The sequence below is a fragment of the Pinus tabuliformis genome, chromosome 3_2 (genome assembly GCF_031772625.1).
Source record: "Pinus tabuliformis cultivar Carrire ecotype Pingquan chromosome 3_2, CPIR1, whole genome shotgun sequence".
Taxonomy (NCBI): Eukaryota; Viridiplantae; Streptophyta; class Pinopsida; order Pinales; family Pinaceae; genus Pinus; species Pinus tabuliformis.
In genome coordinates, this window is record NC_142302.1 from 1,021,467,669 (window position 1) to 1,021,487,274 (window position 19,606).

At 38.2% G+C, this 19,606-nt stretch overlaps 1 protein-coding gene across 2 annotated transcripts in view; it reads left to right on the plus strand.

Moving 5' to 3' along the window:
- LOC149184059 (glycerophosphodiester phosphodiesterase GDPD4-like) overlaps positions 1-11,551 on the plus strand; it is a 250,566-nt gene extending 239,015 nt beyond the window's left edge. For both annotated transcript variants that reach the window (XM_089417391.1, XM_089417392.1), the window contains one exon: positions 10,884-11,551. In XM_089417391.1, coding sequence (XP_089273517.1) covers positions 10,884-11,040 — 157 coding nt within the window. In that variant the 3' untranslated portion in view covers positions 11,041-11,551. The remainder of the gene's footprint in view (positions 1-10,883) is intronic.
- Positions 11,552-19,606: the final 8,055 nt, after the last annotated feature.

The following is a 19,606-nucleotide window of genomic DNA, read 5'->3' on the forward strand; positions in this document are numbered from 1 at the left end:
TTAGAGAATGTATATTGAGGTGCTTTTGAAAGAAGGAAAGCAGGATTTGGTTGCTGCATGTGAAGTAGGAAAGGAGGTTGAATGATTGAAGAAACTATTGTCAAGATGTTTTTGAGAAGCCTTAAAGTCCTACTATGATAAATTATGAAGCAACATCAAGATGTTTGAAGACCCCAAAGGTTTGTGTTTACTCATGAGTAATTGAAAAGTTGTTACTGATTGGGGTTGTGATTGCTAAGGTAAATCTCGTGAAGTTTTTGAAAACCATGCTTGAGGTTAGAAAGATTTGATGTTTTGAGGCATTGTGTGTGTAAACTACCTGGGAGGACATCTGGTCGACATATGTGTTGATGTCTAGTTCCCGAAATAGTAGGGAGGGTGGCATTGGTCATAGAGCTTTGACCTTGCATTACTCATCTAGTTCCCTGGGTTGATGGTTAGCAAGTAAGCCTAATGGTACTTAGAGAGGCTGAAAGCTTTAGTCCATCTTAGTCCCATCCGGATAGATTTCCCTGATCAGGAATCTAGTATGTGGCACCGTAAGTGTCTAAACTCTTCATGGTTCATGTGTTTTAATATCTTCCATGTACTTGTATATGTATGTATGAATACCTCCCTAGTTAAGAGGAAGTATTGAAGAATGTAATTAGGTTTGGTCTTCATAATTGTATTTGAGGCATAATGAATTGTATTGATCAAAGAAAGGAAAAGAAATTTTATTATTATTAATGACTTACTAAAGCATGGTTTCATGCTTGGGTCATCATGTTTTAGGTCAAAGTCCCCATTAAGGATTTCTAAGTTTTGTCTTGAGTCATTAGAGTCATTGTCCATTTAAAGAGACCCTTCTTGGGCTTTTGAATCATGTAAAAAGATTTATTATTGAGTCAAATAAGTTATTTGTCACCTCCACACCAAGTCGGCCTCAAACAGGGTAATTCGAACTCACCAAAAGGGTATATATACAAGTAGTTCGAATTCATTTGGAGACAATTACTCACAAGTTCGATATCCAAGAAAAAGAACCAAAAAAAAAGTGAGAAGTTGCAGAAGAAGGAGAAGAATTGTTGGAAGGTCCAAACTCTAAAACATCTCTCTCACATGTGTGAAATTGCTGGGTTACTTTTGGAAGATCGAAGTTTTTACTAGGTCAAAGATTCTGCTGGATCGAAGTTTCTGCTGGGGTAACTGCTGGGTCGAAGATTTTGCTAGGCTGCTACTGGGTCAAAGATTTTGTTGGGCTACTACTGCTGGGTCAATTCTGTTGGATTGAAGTTCTGTTGCTGCATCTAGGTCAAAGTTGTTATCATCTATAGAAGGAAAGGGTTGACTTGGTGTGGAGGAAGTCTATGTCTAGGTCAAGAAGTCTTGGATTATCTCATGAAATTATTAAGGAAGAGTTGTTGACTGGGTGTTCCCTTATATAGGGGTTTTTCCCTGGTTATCTGCCTACATTTGGTGTCTGTGATCTTTGTGCTATTGTTTTGGTAATTGCTCAATGAACTAAAGATAAAAAAGGAACATAAGAAAACATAATAATATCACAAGTAATTATCAATATAAAGAAAATCTTTCTGCCTTTCTGATTTTCTAACAAAGACTAGCGACATCCCCCTGAGATTGGCACTCACTAGCGCAAATGAGGGGAGATTTGCTAGTGACACAAAGGGAAAATTTTAATACATGTTTTACGAAATTTTTTTATTCCATATTCAACTGATAATTTAATTTTTGAAGGGGTAACAATTTGTGCTAAAAAGTCCAAATCTTATTAGTTACTTTATGCTAAAATTTAAATGATTTAGTAAAGTGTCATTAGTTATTATAGTTAGATGAAATATGTATTTTTTTTTTTCTAAATTAGACTAATTCTATTAATGTAATAGATGACATATGTATTATAAACCACCTCATGAGTGAAATATAACTTATAATGCGTTTTGCAATATTATATGAAACAATTCCATTTTGAGTAGAGTATTATTATCCACATCTCCCATTTATGTGTGTATTCATTTTTAACAGATTTGATTTTCAAATTGGTGCTAATATGAACATATGGCATACAATTGCACAATCCTCTTGAAACAGTTAATCACACTGCAATTAGTTTGGTAACCTTTATGTGGCTTGATATAAGACTTGTACATACACAATATATTATATTCCACGTCCCCTTTAAAGTTGTATTGTACCCTAGAAATTGTGAGTGTCCTAGTATAATACTGGAAGACCATTGCGGAGATAGCATATTATATTCTCTGTCCTCTTTGAAATTTGAATTTAGCGTAAAAATTTATCAAATTGTTGATTGTCGTATGATGATATTGATGCTTAACCTAGGCAATCTTGTTTTGGTATGTATTTCCATTTCTCAGTCCACCTTGTAAAACATAATGTGTCTTTTCAAGGAAAAATCGTAATTTTATTAATGAATACAAAATTACATGTTGCAGATGCTTGTAAGCATTCCATCATCTAGTCAAACATTAATGATCGTAAGTTCATACAAAATAATCAACTAATAGATGAAGAAAAAAGGTTAACCTTTTCTCCATTTCTTCTTTTTGACCTTCCACCATTCACCTTGAGATGGTGTGGATGAGACAATAGCTAGCTGATTTCCTTCTTCAATTCTTGTAATTTCCTTTTCTGAATTAGAATCATCAGATGCATGGTGCCATTTGTAGCCGCCAATGTCCTTTGCTTCAAGTATCCTTACTAGCTGTGTTGCAGTGACTTGTAAATCTGTTGGTCCTTGAGATGCTTCCCCCTTTTCTTCTTTCTCTTGTGTATTCTGATTTTCCAAATTGGAATTGGGATCCTTTTCAGCTTCATCCTCTTCCTCATCTGGCTCATAAGATGGAAATTGCCATCCTTTGGGTTGCTTTCCTGGTTTCTTCTTCCTTCACAACTCTTTCTTGGCGTTAGGGCATGTGTTTTATAGATGTTCTGTTTGTTGACATATTCTGCATATGAAGGCTGTATTCTCGAAATCTAGGAGTTGTGTCCAGCTCTGCTTGTTGTCGGACAAGCGAATGCGATCCGACAGGCCTTTACTGAGGTCCACCTCCACACATATTCTTGTGAATGTATAAATTCATTCTTCCATTCTTTGAGTGTCTGTCTTAATGAATCGTCCTAAGAGATTCCCAATGCCTTCTAGTACTTGGGGATGCCAAAAGTGAAGGGGGGGATTATGAAGCCTAACCCAAACCGACATTCTTGATACAATCATGGTGTTTGCGTCAAAATCTGGGAACCATGGGGTAATAAACAATCTCGTCGAACCCCAAAACCATGGGCCTTCCTGAAGGATAATTTCATGATCCTCCAATGATGCAAACTTTACGATGAAGAATCCTTTGAAGAAAAGGTGTATTTCACAGTTAGTTGTCCAATTTGTGAAGATCCAATGGAAAAGATCCATTGGTTTTGGCCAGAAACTGTTAAATCTACAGATGATGGCTTGAGCTTCATAAGTTGTTCACAGATCATTTGTTTCAGGAAGATCTATGTTCAGTTATGGGACATGATTGAATTGCTCCATTATGTAGGGACTGGGAGTATTGTGTGTATGTTTTGGTTTTTCTATGGCTACTTGATCCAAGATCTTTTACTTATAGATGCATCAAAATTACATGAGAGAAAGCTTATTAACCATGGAACTTAAAAGCACATAAAACAATGTGAAAATAACAAAATAAGCATGAAACCATGACACAAAGATTTGATTACGGAGTTCGTCCAATTTGGACTACGTCTCTGGGCCTTGCTCAGTAGTGGGGAGGCCTTCTTTCATTGAGTGGTATAAAAGGAGATAAAGTACAAGCACCATTCATTTACAATCCTTATACCTCCAAGCTGGAAGATGGACGAAGAATGGAGAGCCCAGCTTCAGAAATAGACAGTACCACTGAAATCCTGGTAAAAAATCGTGCAGAATCGCTTATCCAAACACCCAATTCGGAGAAATGAAGCTTCTGCACCCTCTCGGAACCTCCCTGCTGCTCAAGGCGAGGTTCCGGCCTACTTCCAGGTTGGGTTACTGCTGCACGCAATGTGTTCTAAACTATCATGCCAGTCTCCTTTTCTTGTGCTAATAGTCCAATATATATACTTGGTGGCTAACTCCTCAATTCTCGGGTAGTTCCAAATAGATGACAAGTATTAGTAGGTGGGTTTGTTTTGGGCAGAGAATCTTGGGTCCTACATAGTACGCAGCAACAAACCTTTCAAACATGGCAAAAACTTCTTTAACCGCACATTTAACCTGACGACTTTTAATATCGGCGTACAGACCCAAGCCTTTACAACCAACGCCTTGTGATAACAGCAGACCTGACGGGCTATTAACACAGTACATAATATATCGGGTCTCGAAGCCTCATTGCAAGTCGAATCAGCAAGAACCGACGTTGGTACTCCATATGATTGCTCCTCTTTGCGAACGGCAATTGCGATATATCGCATCGCAACCTGACTCTGTCGAGGCCGATTCGTCAACTCTTCCCTCCTTGCGATCTACGATTGCGACGTATCGCATCGCAACTTGGTTTGCTCTAGGGCCGATTCTTTAACTCCGACCGCCTCCGATCTGCGATTGTGATATTGCAAATTACAACTTGATAGTGCTGGGGCAGATTTTCTTAAGCCGCGACCTCTTCCTTCTGCGATCTGCGATATGCGGGACCAATGGCGGCCTACCCCTGGCACCAATGTTCCACCAAGGTTCCGGGATGAGGGGGTGAGGGAGCGAGGATACGCGGGAGTGGCCTATCCAAAAGCTCCCCACCAATTCTTAGGAAATGTGGGGGGACATCAGGGTCTTAAAAACTTATAAATATAAAATATAATTTATAAATTGAGTCCACTATCACAATTGGGTTTGAATTGAAAAGCTGCAAAGCATGATCATTGATATGAATATCATTATCTAATATCATATAAATTTAAAATTCTAATTTATAATCATACATCATACATTATGATTAAAGTTTAAATCATATTGATGTTCCACTTCCTACTATGAACATTGAATACTGAATAGTGAATATTGACATAAAATTATAAAAGTCAAGTCTGATACATCATATATCAAGAGTCAAAATTTTATAGAATTATAAAAGACTAAAGTCAAGTCTGATACATCAAGAGTCAAAATTTTATAGAGTCAGAATAACATAAGAACATCAACATATCAAAAGATAAACGAGCATAATTTTGCTCAAGCCTCAAGGTAATGCCCCGCTAGTCTTTTCATCCAGTTGCTGCATGAATAAATCAGGATCAACCATATCACCATCTGAATCTGAATCACTAGCATTCTCAAACATGCTAAGTGGCACACCAACCAACCTCATCTGTCTCGCATCAAGTCTCTCCTCCATATGTACCTGTGCATCATCCTCTGGATCAACATGCCATCGTGTTGCTGGTCCCTTCAAATACTCAGTGGTCTTCCTATGCTCAAGACGTAGGGCACTGTGCACAACAACTAACTTCTCTGCTCTTTTAGAGGTAAGCTTGTTCCTCTTGATAGAGTGGATGAAGCTATATGTGGACCAATTCCTCTTTGCTGTAGAGGAACTAGGAACGTCTTACGAATGCAGTGAGGCGCCGGGGCAAATATTAATAATGAATTAAATTTATAAAAAAACAAATTGAAACCCTAAAGTATTAAAACTAATGTTAAATTTTAATTATAAGCAAAAGTTTATTTTAAAAATTCGGGCCCCTCGACCCCCCACACCCCCCCTCGATCCCCCTCGACCCCCCACGCCCCCCCACGACCCCCCATGACCCCCTTCTCGGAAACTCAGCACAAGGAAACGACCCCCTGGCATGTCCCCCTGCGTACCCTGTTTTTTGGGAGCGTGGGGAAACGACCCCTTCTCGTCTTCAAGTCCCCGGAGTGTGGGGGAGCTAGGAAACTAGACCCTTAGGGGTGGAGGCGAGTCCCCGTGGGACACTGCCTGGCACTTCCCCATTCTCTGAGAGCTTTGCCATGTCATTTCCTCCTGCCACTTGTCCAAGGCAAACTTAATCTTTGATTTGCTCTAATGTCTTCATATGAACTCGGATTTGAGTGTCGTTTGCACCCTTGGAATGAGGATGACGAGCACTTCGATCCGATGCTAATTTTACCCAGATTCTACCACTTTGAGTTTTGAGCTTTCTTACCATGCCACTAATACTTTTTTAGAGATCCACCTGGATCAATCCTCCCCATTAAGAGCTTTTGGACCGCCAAAAGCCTTTCAGTCAATTGGCAAGTGAGGAAATTGGTCCTTAACTTTTTCTTTCTCCATCCACCGAGCTTTACTCGGATGCATTCCTTTGAAGCCCACACGAATGTACTCCACATCTCCCCGTCATGAAGTTCTGGTTTTCTTATCGAGTATGATATCTTCGGGCAACTTGTTTAGATACTTTGGTGCAAAATTGTCCATTGTAGGAATTTGTGCAACCTCTTTGGTATCCATAATCAATGGAGGTTCATAAAGCTTCAGGTGCTCAACATTCACTACTAAGTACATTTGCAATCATATACAAACCATACATGACTCAAACAACCCCACACTTGCCAAGAGTTTATAACACACGCTCTTTGGTCAAGTTTTACATGATAGAAACCAATACCCAAATTACTCATAGAAGGCCTAAAAACATCATCGTTGCATTTTTAAGCGATGGGAAACACATCATCACTTTTACATTTATTCACAATGCATGACTTACAAACGATGGCCATAACAAGCTACTACATCTAAAAAAACCATATTTGACTTAATAAAGAAGACCACCATGAATGGGGTGGATTCGTTTGTTGAACATTTTCACTCGTTGACTTCTTTATCGATGCTTTCTCGGCATGGAGCATATGACACGTGGTTCCCTGGTGTCCCACCTCGTTATAGTGACTACAACGATTCTTTCTCGTCCAAATTTTCTGGGTTGTCTTGGAGTGCTTTCCCTTGTGTTCCTCTGATAAGTGTTCATGGAGCCCTCACTATCGTTGGAATGTGAGGAAGTGATCTCATCATTTGTCGTTGGTTGGTCACTAGCTGTTTTGGAGCATTCCCCAACTAACTTCCTAACGTACCCAAGTGTTGCATGACGAGGTAATTCCTCTACGTTGATGGGGTTTATGATGCCTTGGCCATTAATGCTGAGGCCCTTCCCCTCATACCCCATTCTCCTTAACAGTTTGGAGCCGATACCTGTAGTATGTTTTTCAAAAGCAGCGAAATCATCATCAGGAAAGGTACATGAAATCAAAGAATCACTTTTTACCTCAAGGTGGTTATGTTGTAGCTTTTCCAAGGCTTTGTCCTTGGCTTGCAACTGGCGTAGCAACCTTTGTTTCTCCTTTTCTGCTTCTTGTAGGAGTCTCCTTAGCTCAGTATTCTCTACTTGAATGCTTTGGTTGATCTCCTCAAGTTCCTGGAGCCATGCCGCATTGGGTGTCCCTTTCATCTTTGGTACAATATCTATTGAAACTTTTGTTTCATCACCTGAATCAGAACCCAAATCAACGGGTCCATCTGCTGCGATCCCAAGAGCTGTGATCTTCCTTTCATCACCGGAATCTGACCCCAGGTCAATTGGTCTACCTTGTGTAAATCCCGCAACTATGACCTTCTCATCTTCCTCTGATTCAGACTCGTGATCTTGTTGCATGGTGGCAGTTGTCTTCTGCTTCTCCTTTCTGTCATTCCTCTTAGGTCTCATCTCAAGGTGTAGTTTCCAACAATTCTCTTCATCATGTCCCTCTTTCTCACAATGTGTACAAGAGGGCTTTGCCCCTCTTCTCTTGGTTGTTGTGGCTCTTTTTGGGTGGTCATTTTGTTCATGCTCCCCACTGCTTTCAAGATGCATGGCCTTCACACTGGCCTCATCAATAGTAGCAGGCTCAAACAATAATAATGAATGCCTTATGTAACTATGTAAAGAACCGATATACTTAGTTACAATCTCTAGTGAATCTAATGGAATGCTCAAATTCAATGCTTGTTTTTTAAATTCTTCAGTGAAGTTTTGCACATTTTGACCCTTGCCTTGCCTTAAGTGTTGCCATTCCATTAATGCTTTTTGTTTATATCCTAGAGGGTAAAACTAATTGTTCAATGCAGAAAAAAAATTTGACCATGAGGAAAGAAGGTTACCCACATTTTCGCTGCCTTGCAATTTGCTCTCCCACCAAACAAGAGTGGTGCCACTCAGTCGAAGGGATGCCAACTGGATCTTTGCTTCATCTTCTTCGATCTGCTGAATCCGATAGTAGACCTCTATCTGTCTTATTTAATTATTAAGTTTTTCTGCACTACAATCTCCATTATACACGAGCAGGTCAAACTTTACATCTAGCTTGAAGAATGGTTTCTTAGATGTATGTTTGGAATCATGATTAGAGTGATAAGAAATATTACCTGAAGAAGGAGAGGGATGAGGCTCTTCTCTACCACCTTCATGATTTGCTGATCTATTGTCATCGACATCTTTCTTCTCGTGCCCAAGTGCCTTCTCATACTCTGAAAACAACTTCTCCACTTTCTCTACCATATTGTAGAATACCTTGCAGAATTTTTGTTCCTCTTCTCAACGAGCTTCTTCATTTTCCATGTTTCTTCTTTGTTGTGCACGTCTTGCTTCAGGATCAAAGGACTTAAGCGTTCCTTTGCCTTTTCGCAACTTGTTCCAAGTTAGCATATACTCATGCAATTTGCATCGACAAAGCCCTGCTCTGATACCAAACTTGATCCAAGATCTTTTACTTATAGATGCATTAAAATTACATGAAACAGAGCTTATTAACCATGGAACTTAAAAGCACATAAAACAATGTGGAAATAACAAAATAAGCATGAAACCATGACACAAAGATTTGATTACGGAGTTCGTCCAATTTGGACTACGTCTTCGGGCCCTGCTCAATAGTGGGGAGGCCTTCTTTCATTAAGTGACATAAAAAGAGATAAAGTACAAGCAACATTCATTTACAATCCTTATACCTCTAAGTTGGAAGATGGACGAAGAATGGAGAGCCCAACTTTAGAAACAAACAGTACCACTGAAATCTTGGCAAAAAATCGTGCAAAATCGCCTATCCGAACACCCAATTCGGAGAAATGAAGCTTCTGCACCCTCTTGGAACCTCCCTGCTGCTCAAGGTGAGGTTCGGACTTGCTGCCAGGTCAGGTTGCTGCTGCACGCAATGTGTTTTGAACTATCGTCCTAGTCTCCTCCTTTTCCTATGTTGATAGTCCAATATATATACTTGGTGGCTAACTCCTCAATTCCCGGGTAGTTCCAAACAAATGACAAGCATTAGCAGGCGGGTTTGTTTCAGGCAGAGAATCTCGGGTCCTACATAGTATGCGACAACAAACCTTTCAAACATGGCAAAAACTTCTTTAACCACACATTTAACCCGACGACTTTTAATATCAATGTTTCCCATCGGCGTACAGACCCAAGCCTTTACAATTAGCGCCCTGCGATAATAGCGGACCCGACGGGCTATTAACACAGTACATAATATATTAGGTCCCGAAGCCTCATCGCAAATCACAATCAGCGGGAACTGAGGTTGGTACTCCATACAACTGCTCCCCTTTGTGAACTGTGATTGCGATATATCGCATCGCAACCTGACTCTGTCAGGGCCGATTCCTCAACTCTTCCCTCCTTGCGATTTGCGATTGCGATGTATTGCATCACAACCTGGCTTGCTCTGGGGTTGATTCTTTAACTCCGACCGCCTCCGATCTGCGATTGCGATATCGCAAATCGCAACTCGGTAGTGCTGGGGCCGATTTTCTTAAGCTGCGACCTCTTCCTTCTGTGATCTGCGATATGTGGGACCAATGGCGACCTGCCACTTGGCGCTTCCCATTTGTTGAGAGTTTTTCTACGCCACTTCCTCCTACCCCCTGTCCAAATCAAACTTGATCTTTGACTTGCTTTAATTTCTTCATATGAACTCGGATTTGACTGTTGTTCGCACCGTTGGAATTAGGATGACGAAAACTTCGATCCGATGTTAAGTTTAGCCAGATTTTGCCACTTTGAGTTTTGAGCCTTCTTACCATGCCACTGGTACTCTTTTAGAGATCCACCTGGATCACTGCTCATTGACCTTGAAGAATGTTTTTGTAGGAGAGACCATCATTTATATGTTTTTGGTTCAGTTCTGTACCCTTGTGTAAGCTAGAGCCAGCAACCCCTCTTGCTGCCTTTGATTTACTTGATCCCGCTGCACCACCTCTCAGCCTCAGATTTAGGATGATGGTGGCCATGGGAAGAATGTTGTATTCATCAAGACTCCGATCTTCCTGCAGAGATCTTCCACCATAGATCAGGTTTTGCAGGGGTGATGGATAGCCCAGATTGTGCATGATTTGTAAAACATAATGTTGATACAATAGCTACAAACATATATTGTTTTCCTCAACAGTTACTGTACATTTTGGATGTTTTTGCTTCATTGGCTTAACCTTGCTCATTCTATGAATGTCCCTGTTGCCTGCATAGTCCTTTGTGGTATTGTGAATTTTAAATTAGTTTGGAGAGGTTGCAGGTAGTGGCAGTATCTTTATATGCCACCTTTTCTTTGGAAATATATCCTTGAAATGTTCCCTATGCTTATAAATTAGGTACATCATGCCTCTGCATTTTTACCAAGTATCTTTTGACAAGTTTTAACATTTGAGCTACTTGAAATCCAGAATGAACTAGAACTTTTCATTGTTGTGCATGTGTTCTCTATGGGGGAGTTTGCATCCAGAAATTTGACCACATATTTTACTGATTCATGTTAAAATATCTGCATGTTCGTGAACTAGTTGAAGTCTTGTTAGCCTCATTTGTTGACATTGCAGGGCAGGGAAGAAGGTTTATGCTTGGACTGTGGATGATATTGAATCAATGCAAAAGATGCTTCTTGTAGGAGTGGATAGCATTATCACAAGTCAGCCTAACTCACTTCAGAAAATGATAGAATATATGAGAAACCAATGTATGGGTGTTGGGTTCTAATCGATTGTGGAAAGCTTTGAGTCTTGGCTATGCAGCTATTATAGATAGGCGAGATGAAGCGTAAATATGACATTACATTTGAGTTCAGTACCTTCTTGTAGAAAGCAATGTGAATGGCAACCAATCTGGTTCTAAAATTCTACCTGTCAGGGAGCAAGTCACGAATGCATCCAGAGGAGAAAGTGCTTATAACCTTAAATTTATTTTCTCAGAAAGAACTATATCTCATCACGAAGATGCTTGGAACCATTTACTTCAGAAATTTTTGGAAGAGAAGTGTTAATTTCCTTCAATACATTGTCTTGTAAAGATAAACACTGCTAGGAAGATGCCTGGAGTTGTGTATCTCAAAGTTCCAATACCTGAATGAAGGTCAAGGCTGTAATGCCCCAAGAGATCTTGTTTTATAGCTATCTGTGATATGAGACTTTTGGTGTGGGCATGAAAAAGCAACCCATTATTTACAACTATTCACTATTTTTCAATTTTGAGGTACCCCTTTTTAGATTTATGTTGTGTTGAAACTACAAGTAATGTTTAGATGCTTCCCCTTCAACATCTACAATATCTTTTCCCAGTGACTCTTATAAATTGAATGTTGTAGATTGCAAAACATTTGCAGGATGCTATGTTGTATGTAGGCACAACTCAACAAAACTGAACTCCAAGCACAGAAACTATGTGCTCCTTGGGACAATCTTCAACAACAGGATTGTCTTGTATTGCAGGAGGAAATTCTCATTCTTACTATGAGGTCTGGAATATGCTCTTAATTTTTCGAGCCTGACTTGAGCAAAGTAATACCGTCTCTATTGCTCTGCATTGCACTTCTAGTCTCTATATTACATACATTAATTGTTTAACTGAACAATTTTCTTGTGACCAGCTCTATTGCAAAGGCATTCAGGATGGTTTATAAGGGAATATCACTCTACAAATTTCATATGGTCCACATTAGCAGACTATTACATTTATCTATATGAACTGTTTCATGGGGTTGAAAAGAGCCGTGAGGCCTCTAGAGCTTAACAAATTCTTTTGGAGCTAGTGCTGTTCACTCTTGAAATATTGAAATAAGAAGTAAAACTATATATTTATTAGAGTAGGATGGCCGGTTTCGATAAGAAATTATTGTTGCTAATTCACAGTCAACAACATATCTTCAATTTTCAACTCTATTGCACTGATGTATATCCAAGCTACATGAAAGGTATAAATGCTCTCGTCTAGGTAGAAAAGTTATAAATAGCCGTTGTATATTTTTCATCAATGAGGTTAATCTTGTCCCCTAATTTCCAATAAATTCCGAGACTGGCCATGGATGCCTCTTTGGAATTTCAAGCATACCTAATTGGAGTAGAAAACCCTGATGTTCTATATATATATATATATATATACAGTAACTTGACACGGGGATTCGCGATTGGTCGAATACGGGGATTGAGTGTCGGATTCGGACACGTTGGCCACCCGGAATAAGACACATTAGGATATGTTATATATTATTTATATATATATTAAAAATTAGATATTTCTTACACAAATTCTCATTAATGATACAAATTCATTGATTTCAAACATAGATCTTCATCTAGATGTAAGTTTTATTGTTTACAAAGTAAGTTAGTAACATTATAGCATGCATAGTACATACAAAATTCAAATACATGTCACATAAATGATAAATCAATGAATCATAAATTCTAAATTCATAAATGATAAATCATAATACATATTCAATTCATCAATGATCCAATAGGAGAAAGACAAGATAGTAAGATAAAGACACTGACAGCTGTAGTTTTCTCATTAAGTCATCAAAATCAAAATGTGTTACATAGGTAGTGCAATGCCAATGGCAAATAGAAATAGAAAATACAAAACAACTACAGGTATACAAGCCTCAAGGCAGTAGGTAGCCCATGACTCATGAGTCATCAATCCTCATAGTCATCATCAGAATCAACATCAATGTTCTCGTCATTATGGTCACCATTTCTCTCGTCTGCATCCTCTTCCCCCCCTGTATCCATAGTCGTCTCTACATCTGCTAGTGTGAAGGATGACCCCTCAACAGTATCACCATCTTCAAATCTAATAGGCTCTAGCACTGGATCATTGAGGTCCATGTTAGCCAATGCCAACTCAACACTGTTGTCCAGACCCATATCATCAGGAAAGACATCCCACTTCTTTGTCTTTCCCTTAAACCACTCTTCCCTCTGCCTGTAAATAAGGCGAAGGTTGGTGTGCACATACACAATTGTCTCTGCCCTGGATTGCTCAAGCTTGCTCTTCTTAACATTATACAAATTCCCATATGTGCTCCAATTCCTCTCACAACAAGAGGATGAAGTCACCTGAGAGAGGAGCCTCATGGCTAACTGCTGTAGAGGAGGGCTTGTTGCCCCATGATTTGCCCACCAAGAATAGGGCGTCTTATCCCCCCTGTCTATAATCACATCATACCCTGTAAATCGACTAGTCACAGTGGAAAACTCTGCAAAGGCATCTTCCACCTCATCAAGCAATGCTCTATCTTGAAAAACCTGTTTGAATGCATCTTTCCTCCCTTGTGAGATTTCACCATCCATGTGAGGAGGGAATCTGCGGGAAGGTCCACCATTCAACCATTAATGGTTGTAGTATTTTGGGTTCAATGAGTGAGCCAAACAATGTAAAGGTGTGCAATTCTTGTCCCATATGCTGACAAGAATACCCTGTATAGTACCTGTTGTCGCACAGATTGTCACAACAATGCTCAGACCGAGGGCTGTCACCCTGATCCCCGATCTCTCCGTTTAAGCCGTCTCCCGCGGCTAAGGGGGGTAGACCCTATGGGATGAATGAAGACCAACTGTGGACCAGTTGGGTTGGGAGACAGAACAAGGCGATTTAGCACTTGATTGATTTAGAAATTAATGTACCAGTGCCTTATGGAGTTAATGATTAAATGATTATTTATTAAATGTTGTAGAAGTATAAACCATGTAAAACAATCATTTATCATCAAATAACCCAAAAGAACCTTTTTATTTTTTAACCATTTATGATTTATTTATTTTTTTTAAACAAAACTTAAAATCTAAATAAAATCTAATCTAAAAATAACACTTAATCTATCTACATAAAATGAAACAATGTAAAATCTAAATTCTAAATAAAACTTAAATCTAAAAACCTGAAAAAGGAACCTTTTATGCCATTATATATATATATATATATATATATATATATATATATATATATATATTTGAATTTGTTTTAAAATCAAACTTTTAAAAATTAAATCTAAATCTAAATAAATCCTATGAACTAACCTTTTTTAAGTTTTTTATTTTTATGAATTTTATTTTTATTTTTCATGAATGAAATAAAAAATAAAACAAAACTAAAAGTTTAAATCTAAATGAAACTGAAACTTAAAATAAACAAATCTAATTAAATTCTACACTAAAAAAAATTAAAATTAAAATCAAATCTAATTAACTTTAAAATATAAAATTAAAAATAATCTAATTCTAAACCAAATCTAATTTTGTTTTTTTTTGTTTTTTTAATGAAGTTATAAATTAAAAGTTAACAAAATATATACATACGTTACCCTAAAACTAAACAAAACTTTAAATAAAATTCTAAAGAGAAAAAATCGAACTCTAATTTAAATACAAAAAATCGATTTTTTTTTTTTGCTGTTGTGTTTTGCAAGTTGGATAGCTCGGGTAAGGGAATCGACGGATGGGCAAGGGAAGACCACGGGAGGAGTTGCGTGGATGATTATGTTGCAGATAGGTTGGAACTGAAGGATGACAGACGAAGGAGTGAAGAGGATCGATGAACGGAGGGAAATGGTAAGCTGCGGAATTGAAACTCAGTCAAGTATGCAGAGAAAGGATAGCCGTGGGAAAATGCAGGTAGCTGAAGAATGGATGCGGGGAGAGAGGAAGCTGCGTTTAGATGATGATACTACGTGTGGATGGACGCTGGCAGAGGTGATACTGGAACAACGTGAAGGGCAGGATATTTGGCAGAGAAACGTGTGAAAGGGTTGCAGGTTTAACTGCATTCGCGTGAGGAGCAGGGCCGGATTTGGAAAGAGAGAGATGTGGGTGAAGAGGGGCACGTGAAGGAAGAGGGGGAGAGCTAAGATGCGTGGGTGATTTTTTTTTATTTTTATTTTTATTTTTGTTTTTGTTTTGCAGGTGGTTGAGAATGGAGTGAGGAGCAGGCAAAGGTGATACTGGAACAACTTGAAGGGCAGGGTATTTGGCAGAGAAACGCTTGAAAGGGTTGCAGGTTTAGTTGCATTCGCGTGAGGAGCAGGGCCGGATTTGGAAAGAGAGAGACGTGGGTGAAGAGAGGGGCACCTGAAGGAAGAGGGGGAGAGCTAAGATGCATGGGTGATTTTTTTTTTTTGTTTTTGTTTTTGTTTTGCAGGTGGCTGAGAATGGAGTGAGCAGACAGCATGGAGCAAGGCTCTAGCAGCAGATTGCGATGAATGAGGATCTGCTTGCAAGTTGGATGCAGATTTTGATTGATAACACGCAGGTTCGGGAGCCACGATGGAATAGGAACCAGCGTAAATCTGGAGAAATTAAGGTCCAAGGGTTTGGACACTTGAAGGAAATAAATTTTGAAATTTTTCCAAAAACTTTGAAGACCCAGGCAGCAACAAACAAACTGTGATCCCTATAAAAAAATTTCAAAATTTTTCTGCAGCAGTAAAACCCCAGGCAGTAGTGAAAAATGAAAACGCAGTTTGCAAACCCGTAGTCCAGAAACCTGATCAAAATTTTAAATCTTTCTTGCTCCAAATTGCCTAATGGAAACCCTGAAAAATTCTCAAAGCCTGTACCTGCAACCTGCAATGGCAAAAAAAAAATAACACCCAAAAATAATGTGCAGGAAACAAAACTGAAAACCCTAAATTAGCGAAATAATTACAATATTTACAGATTTTCGGCTCTTAAGCAGCCATATTTGTCAATAATCACAATAATATTACCAAAATTTAATTTTAATGTGAGATACTTCAGAAAACCCTTCATGCATTCATAAAAAAATTTCAAATGATAAGCCCGGGATCAAAATTCGCTGGGGTCTTTCAGAAAACACAATTTGGGAGTTAGTTGGTTCAGCCGAGAACTTCCCCTAACGCCTGGTAAACTCAAAACTAAGATTTCCTACACAACTTAAAATCAACCATTAACATAGAGAGAGAAAACAATAGTGAAATCCAGATCAAATGGAGATACCTGCCATTATATTTCAGAATCTAAACTATCATTCGAGATTAGACAAGATACTTATGCTTAAATGAATCTTCATCAAGCTATCATTAATGGTTGAAAATAAAATTATGCAGAAAAATAAAACATCTTACAGCATTTCCAAAAGAGTAACACCAACAAGATTTTTAACTCCAAAGTCTTTTTTATTGCACAAAAAATGACTACAAGAGAACTTTCTTTAGCACCAGAGTCTAAGATCCAATCTGATCTCAAATGACCCCTAGCACCCTATTTAAAAGAAAAATTTCCAACAGCTAGTTCGAGTGATCCATGTTAAACTAATCTCGACTGTCAATGAGGATCAAGATTTCTTTTAATCTCATCCGTCGAATCTTTAAATGCGTTTTAATATATTAAAAAATTAAAATTTTGCATTTATTTACTCAAAAATTTGACTTATTATTATTATTTTTATTTTATTTTTTAAATTATTATTTTATTTTTTAAATTTTAAATTTTTTTTTTTTAGTTTTTTTTTTTATTATTTATATCTTTTATTTTTTATTATTTTTTATTTTTTCAAATTTTTAATTTTTATTTGGATCCTCAAACTTAACCTTTGGAAAAATCACTTAGGACGTAGGACTTAGGTCTTATGAGGGGATAAAACATTTTTTAACCCTCAAGACACTTTACATCATGACTTTTACAATTGTACATCTCAAGGGGGAAAACCCATTTGACATAGACCCTCATGGACCACCCAGTTATGTGACCAAATATAATCTAGTAGATCAACACACTAGGATTCCCCTAAGATTCTAATGACAAAATTCATTCCGGCTTTGGGGTTAGGCTGAAGGAAAACTCTGCTGATCATGGATCGGTCAGAAAAAAAACCTTCCGAAACGTAGATTATCACTAGAAAATTAGGTCCACCTAGGAAATTTACATACATGACTCAACTCTGCTAAGATTATTTACAATTCACACATGTAGACTGGGTTTACAACATGATCATGTCGACGATGACTGTCGAATGGCACGGACATGTCGATTAACCGCTATCCCTTTTGCGAAAAAAGGGGGTGTACTACTATGGGAAGTTGACACGTAGTGGTCAACATCTGGCTCTTCTTGGGACATGTTGCTGCACTGTAGGAATGTGAAAATCCAGAATCTGCATCCACGCAACACACAACAGAAACAAGTAGCGTCCATTCAAGAATCATCATATAACATTAAGTACATGAAAGATATAAGCTCTTCATTTATTAACTAGTTTAACAACATGAAAAAATAAATCTAATCCTAAAACAGAAATGAAAATGCTGAAAAATAAGGAGTAGAGTTAGAAATACAATACAAAGGATGCCCCATGGCATCAGATGTGTTCAATATAGTGTATATTGAGCATTTGCCTGCTTTTAGGCAAATCTGTCGACTGCTTGTCGGATGTGCCATGTCCAATTCTACATGTGGTAGGAGTTTTTCTTATCCGAAAGTCAAGCTGCTCATGGCCGTCTGATGCATCAAATCTTCTTCTCGTTCTCTTTCTCTTGCGCTTTTTCTTGCTGGCAGAATGTATTACTGATGACGTGGAACTTTATGCTTCAAAGCTCTCAGATGAAGTATGTAAGATATGCGTGACACGTCTTTCTTCATTCTGCATCTGCCCTGCGAAGGATGATGGATCAATCTCACAGGTGCCATGAGTTATAACTTGATCTTCAATGACTGGTGGATTAACCGTGTGAGTATCAATCTGATTATTAATTTCCCTTTTATCCAGGTCACCTTCAATTATCCACTTTTCAGTGGAACAAAGGACCTAATAATATGATGGAGCTTGCTGTAACAGATAAGGAGGCTCCTGATCTATTGACATTCCTTGGCTTCTTTCATCCTCTGATAGCTGTTGAAATTTCTGACCCTGTATTTTAATGGCATCTATCTGACTAGAGTGTTCAACCTTCATAACATTGATTTCCCTGGCATGGTCTTCTTCCATATCTTTTCTTACTTTATTGTTCTTTTCCTTTATGGTCATCAAGCAATGCTGTAGAGAGTTTATCTCTTCCTTATGATTTGTTTGCATGGTAGCCAACTGATTATTATGATCGAACGTCATGATAGTCATTTCTTCATCCATAGTTAATAACTTGTTTTGCATAGAATTAATTTGCCTATCATGACTAGCTTTCATGGTCGTCATATTTTCCTCTAAGCTTGATAACTTGCTTTGCATAAAACTAATTTCTGTGTCATGATTAGTCTTCATGGCCTCAGTTTCCTTAGTATGCTGATTTTGTATGATCTCCATCTCCCTATTACGTTTTTCCAGGTGGGTGCATAAAGTTCTCACATCATTGGCGTAATTAGTTTGATTTATCTCCATATTTTTTACCAGCAGCATCAGTTCTTATATAATTTTCTTTTGATTTTCATTTTCATTGTCATTTGTCCCTGCTTTCCACTATCATGGATTTGATCTGCAATGGTACAGGTGGATGGCACATTGTGACATGAAGAATTGTCTTGGAATCTTTCACTGAGAGTTGAACCTTTCATAAGATTACTTTCATTCTGTTGCACAATTTTAGGGGCACAAGGCGAGCTATTTGGATCACCATATCTATCTTTAAAAGCATCGACAATGTCTTGTAAAGAAGTGAAAGAATCTTCAGGACAATTATTAAACCGATTCAAAGCATCATCCTCTAAAGAAAGGACAAATAGACGCATTTTGACATCTTCATGATTATCCGGAGGAGATCTACAATACATGATCATTATACGTGTAAGCTTGCCTAGATGCTTTTTAACAGCGACTGAATCACCACTTGAGAACAAAGGTAATTTAGAAATGGCCACTTCCGGAATATCATGGAGATCATCGGTAAAATGACATGGTTTAAACGAATAATCCATGATGAATAAGGAGGGACCAAATGGATGATAGAAAGAGATCTCTGCTCAAGAAAATCAAGAGATGAAAGAAGTGGAGTCGCCATTTGAACAATGAATCTAATTCTAGGATAAAAAAAACAAGCTGATATGAGAGAGGCTTCTTGTCTTGGAAAAATAAATGAAAAGAAATGGAGTCGCCACCCAAACAAGAAATGAACCGAAGAGTAGGTACCGATATGATGAAAGATAAGGTGATGAAAAGATCCAAATGATGCCAAAAAATGTTGAATCTTCCAGCTCAAATGAGAGATGAGAAAAATGAAAGAATGATGAGAAATGAGAAGATGAATGTCGTTGAAACACCAGGGACATAAAAACTCTATCCCCGGCAATGACGCCAAAAAGTGTTGGCGTTGCCGGGCCAG